Raw genomic sequence first — 5,234 nt, 5'->3', positions numbered from 1 at the left:
TCGGATATGCTGAATTCAACCAGGACAGAAAAATGTGATACTTGGCGATGATGAGGAAATGATTCAGGGCATAAAAATTACTTAAATCTGGTTTATAACCGTAAAAAATATCTGTGTCAATTAAGGTGATATTTTCTGAACGTTTTTCATTCCACCATGCAATAACTTTTTTCCAGAATAATTGTACCGTCGGACACTCATACAGCAAATGAGGTAAAGTTTCGTATGAAGAGCTACAACGATCACAACTGGGAGAACTTTTCAATTTCATTTTGTAAAGTCTGTTATTAGTGGGTAGAATGTTATGTATGACCTTGTATTGGAAACATCTGAGTTTATTTTCTATTGTAACTTTGAATGGCAATTCATAGATGGCTTTAGCAGGAAGACGTTTTTCTATAAGCTTAGTTTCTATGTTTGGGGCTTTAAACACTTTCATAACGAGCAGTTCGCGAGCAGATTTGGCGGTGACATTCGCAAGAGGGAGCTCATTACTGTCAACATCGGTAAGCATTCGTTCGGAATTTAAAATTGATTTTTTCCATTCTTCAGGGATCGCAGTGAGAAGGCCGTAATACGTTAAGAAGTTTACCGTCATACCATATCTATGTTGAAACTCAGACCAGGATAAAAACGTTCTGTTCTCATTTAGCAGATGACCGATTTTAATAACTCCTTTTTTATGCCAAGATGGATAGAAGACTGATTTACCATCTATTTTAATATAGCGGTTATTCCAAATAATTTCGTTTTCATATTCCTTAGCAGAAGAAGGGTCTTTAGAATGTAGCTCCTGCCAGACATTCAATACTTCCTTGTAAAAGGACGGTACATACGAGACGAAATTAAGATCAGATACATTAAAATTACATTCCAAAAGAAACGAACCACCATATTGGGATGTAGCAGATGAGAAGAGGGAGCACCATTTGTTATCACCAGCTTCATATAAACGTTTAACCCATGCTCCCTTTAAAGATTTGTTCATCATGTTGAAGTCTACCATGTTAAGGCCCCCTTTCTCTATAGGACCAATAAGCGTGTTACGTTTGACCTTATCGGGCTTAAAGTTCCATATGAACTTGAAACAAATATCATTAACTTCACAAGAAAAATTTGGTGGTGTTGTGAGAACGGAGGTATTATAAACAAGCTTGGAGATAGCGAGGGTTTTGATGATACAAATTCTTCCCATTAAAGTTAAGCCTCTGGTCGTCCATTGGTTTAAAATTTTCTTTAGCGCAACAAGTTTTTCCTCGAAATTAATTTTGTAACTAACAGACTGATCATATGCGAAGGCCACACCTAGCGCGATTACATATTTTTCAGGCCACGAAATATTAAATTTAGAACGTTGACCCAAGTTGCATTTAAGACTGCCCAGCCAGATACCCTCCGTTTTAGAAGTATTTATTTTTAAACCTGAACAACCTCCAAAATCATTTAAAAGATTAAACAAGTGATTAGCTGAGCGATCATCTTTTATAAAGGCTGTGATATCATCCGCGTACATACTTAATTTTAATTCGGTGTCGTTTATTTTCAAACCACTGATATTTTCATTATTCCTAATCGCTTGGCCAAGTACCTCAATTGCCAGGACAAATAAGAGCCCCGATAAGGGGCAACCTTGTCGGACTCCTCTTTGAAGCTGGAAGAAATCGGACGCAAATCCGTTGTTTATCACACAGCTGGTGATATTGGAATAGAAGATGTGGATCCATTTTTGGAAAATTGGCCCAAAGTTCATTAATTCAAGGACTTTAAACAGGTACTTCCACTCTAGGGAATCAAATGCTTTTTCAAAATCTATGAAAAGTAACATACCAGGTAGTTGTTTTTTCTCATAAAACTCAATTACATCAGATATTAGCCGAATATTTTCTCCAATAAAGCGGTTTTTAACGTACCCTGTTTGATCATTATTTATCAACGTTGGTAAGACTTTCTCTAATCGTTTTCCAATACATTTCGTTGCTATTTTGTAGTCAATATTCAACAACGTGATTGGCCGCCAATTTTTGAGAAGGAGGGTGTCTTTATTCTTTTTAGGTAACAGAGAAATCACACCTCTCCTTTGCGAGATCGACATTTCACCTCTATGATAGGCTTCATTTAAACAGTCTATTAAAGGAGTTACCACGGAATCCCAGAAGCATAAGTAAAATTCTGTAGTCAGTCCATCTGAACCTGGGGTTTTGTTTTTCTCAAACGTTTTAAGAGCGGCTAAACATTCTTCTTCAGTGATAAGGCCCTCGCAGGATTTTTGCTGCTCGCTATCAAGTCTCTGTACATTGTCAAGATTTAAGAATGACGGGGCTGAAGCATCAAATGTGTTATCTGTTATTTGTGAGGCATATAAAGCTTTATAAAAAGTTTCCATCTCACACAAGATCCTGTTCGGTTCCTCAACATACTCGTTTTGATCGGTTTTCAATTTAACAATATGCTTCCTTTCATGCGAGCGCTTCTCTAGATTCATGAAATATTTCGTGTTTCTTTCGCCATGTTCGTACCACCGTGCTCTGCTTCTTATAATCGCGCCTTTTGTTTTATGTTCAGCGATTCTTTGAAGTTCAAGCTTGACACGTTCAATGTCTGTTGCTAAATTAGCTGCTAGCGGATTTTGATCCAAACGCATATTTAATTGTTTTAACTTGCAGAGTAAATTTATTTCTTTTGATTTTTTTTCCTCTAGCAAGACGTTTAGAGAAACGGATACAAAAGTCTCTAATCTCCATTTTAATCATCTCCCAATAGAGTCTTTTGTCACTTGTTCCACTATGCTTTTTCTTGGCATGAAGTAAAAAGAATTTTAGGTTTGTTATAAATTCTTCATTGTCAAGAAGAGAGTTATTAAATTTCCAAAACCCAGGGCCAGCTTTTTTTTGCTTATTTTTATACGCGATTTCAGCATAAATTGGAGAATGGTCTGAGTCGTAATATGATAGCACATCCGTCATACTAGTACGTGGAACTAAATGTTTTGAAATAAGCCAATAGTCTAATCGACATCTTATTTTTCCTGAACTATTCTGCCAGGTAAAGCGCTTATCATTTGGATGATGAAATCTCCATATATCATCGAGATTTAAGTTTCCGCTCATTTCCTTTATGCTGTGGATAACTTTTTTCTTACCGCTGATATCTTTTCCACCTATTTTATCAATATTTTGGAGTGGACAATTAAAATCGCCTCCCATTATAAGATTTTCATTCACATGAGGACGTAGCTTGCTTGTTAATTCGTTAAAAAAATTTAATTGTTGATTTTGGTCATTGGGAGCGTAAACATTGGCTAAACAAAGTTCTTCGTCTTGGAGTGTGAAGCGAACAATAAGCATTCTTCCGTTCTTATCATTAGTAATGCAAATATTCTCTGCTTTTAAGGTTGGTCGAAAAAGAATCATCACGCCTCTGCTATGTTTAGAGCCATGGGAAAAGCAAATGTCACCACCCCATTCTGCACGCCAAACGTTTTCGATTGTTTTGTCACTGTAGGTTTCCTGCAGAAAAATTAAGTCATATTTGCCATTATGGAGCCACCTAAATAAATTTCTGCGTTTGATCGACTTATTTATGCCTCTGATATTAAGGGAAACACATTTTAAACCCATTGCAAATGTAATTACGGCTCAACACCTGCACCAGAGCCCCAGCCAAAAAAAGTTGTCCCCAGATGTGGTGCCACCAAAAAAAGAAAGAAATACCACGAAACACTAAACAAAAATCTAATCAAGCCGTTGAACGACTTCATGTATAGAGGAGATAGCCTTAGTAAATAAAATAAATTCATCGATCGGAAAGGATCCCCTCTACGATTCCCCGCATTATAAAACTACAGAGTGACAATACTCAAAATTAATTTCATAGCATAAAGGAAAATGTAACGATTGAAGCGGTCAGAACAGATAAATGAGTAAATGCGAAGTGTGAAAAATTAACATCGATCAGTAAATCCTATCCAAGTCTTCGTTATTATAAATTCTTATAGGATAGTCAGTTGCCTCTATTTTAACAAAGATTTTACCGTCTGTCGTCCAGGCGCTGTGCCAATGCTCCGACTTCTTTCGTTTCCACACTTTGGCAAACAGCTCGCGTCGCATTCTTGTTAGATTTTCGTTGATGTAAACAATGCCACCTCCATTAAACACTTGGTTCAGATTCTGACCTTTTAACTGCTTACGAGCTCCATATAGTTCTTTCTTTGCTCTATAAGATTTGAACCTGACAATAATTGGCTTGGGTTTACTGGGATTCTTGCTTGTTTGAAGCCTGTGACATATGTCTATATCGTCGGTGCGGATCGTAACGTTGAGCACATTTCCAAGTGCAGTAACTCGCTCTGCGATGTTTTCATCTGGCGTTTCTGGAATGCCATGAATTTCCAGGTTGTGTTTGCGGGTGTACTGTTCTAAATCATCCAGTCGGTTGATGGCAGTCCCCAAATCTTCGTACATTTCGTCACGTTCTTCGGTGGCTTCATTTAAACGCTTCTTCATAGATTTCATTTCTTTCTTTAGTGCTTCGTTTTCCGTCGTTATCGTTTCTATTTTAGCTATATGAAATTCTAATGACTTCTGGAGCTCAGAATACTGGTTACGTAAAGCCTTGTTTTCTTCGAGAAGTTTGTTTGTGTTATCTTGAATGGTGTTAAGAACTTTACGGATGTCCTCCTGCTCCAACATGTTGTCTTCCGTAAACTTCACGGACTTCGCGGGCGGTTTCTCAGAGCCAGGCGAGCTGCTGTCGCTACTTCTTTCACCACGTTTACCTGGGAAATAGTATGTTATTTGTCCCTCTTTTCCTTTATCCTTGCTCTCCATTAAATATAGCTGCGGGGAACAAGGTGGCAGACTACTGAAATGTGCTGCCGTCCGCCATGACACACCACGTGCTCCACCAGAACAATAAAGGATAAACAATTGAACAAGTTGGTAGCCATAAACATCATGGAGTGATAATCGACGAGGACCTAACTTACGAAGCACGTGTTGACGAACTATGTAACAAACTTTCAAAACAAATTGGTCTTCTACGCCATATAAGCTGCTACTTGAAAAAGAATCAAAAATTGATCTACTACAACGCAGTAATCAAACCACTCTTCATGTATGCAAGCACAGTATGGACATCGTGTAATAAAGAGGCACTCGAGAGTTCTCCGTATGCAAAAACGGGCTGCGCGTATTATTCTTGCAGCACAACGTACTAGTCGCACTGTCACTTTATTT

The 5,234-nt window shown here is 37.8% G+C and overlaps 1 protein-coding gene across 1 annotated transcript; it reads right to left on the bottom strand.

Annotated features, from left to right (window-relative positions):
- Positions 1–3,346: 3,346 nt before the first annotated feature.
- Positions 3,347–4,899, bottom strand: LOC144648325 (uncharacterized). Its single transcript, XM_078507923.1, has one exon. The coding sequence runs from the start codon at positions 4,824–4,826 to the stop codon at positions 3,951–3,953; it is 876 nt and encodes a 291-aa protein (XP_078364049.1). The 5' UTR covers positions 4,827–4,899; the 3' UTR covers positions 3,347–3,950.
- Positions 4,900–5,234: the final 335 nt, after the last annotated feature.

This window comes from Oculina patagonica, chromosome 1, assembly GCF_052425735.1.
Source record: "Oculina patagonica isolate OP01 chromosome 1, crgOcupat, whole genome shotgun sequence".
Lineage (NCBI taxonomy): Eukaryota > Metazoa > Cnidaria > Anthozoa > Scleractinia > Oculinidae > Oculina > Oculina patagonica.
Note: the sequence above shows the minus strand (reverse complement) of the source record. Positions and strands in the feature narration are given on the sequence as shown.

Coding starts and splice junctions, on each gene's coding strand:
- LOC144648325 (XM_078507923.1), bottom strand. CDS start 4,826: ATGGAGAGCAAGGATAAAGGAAAAGAGGGACAAATAACATACTATTTC.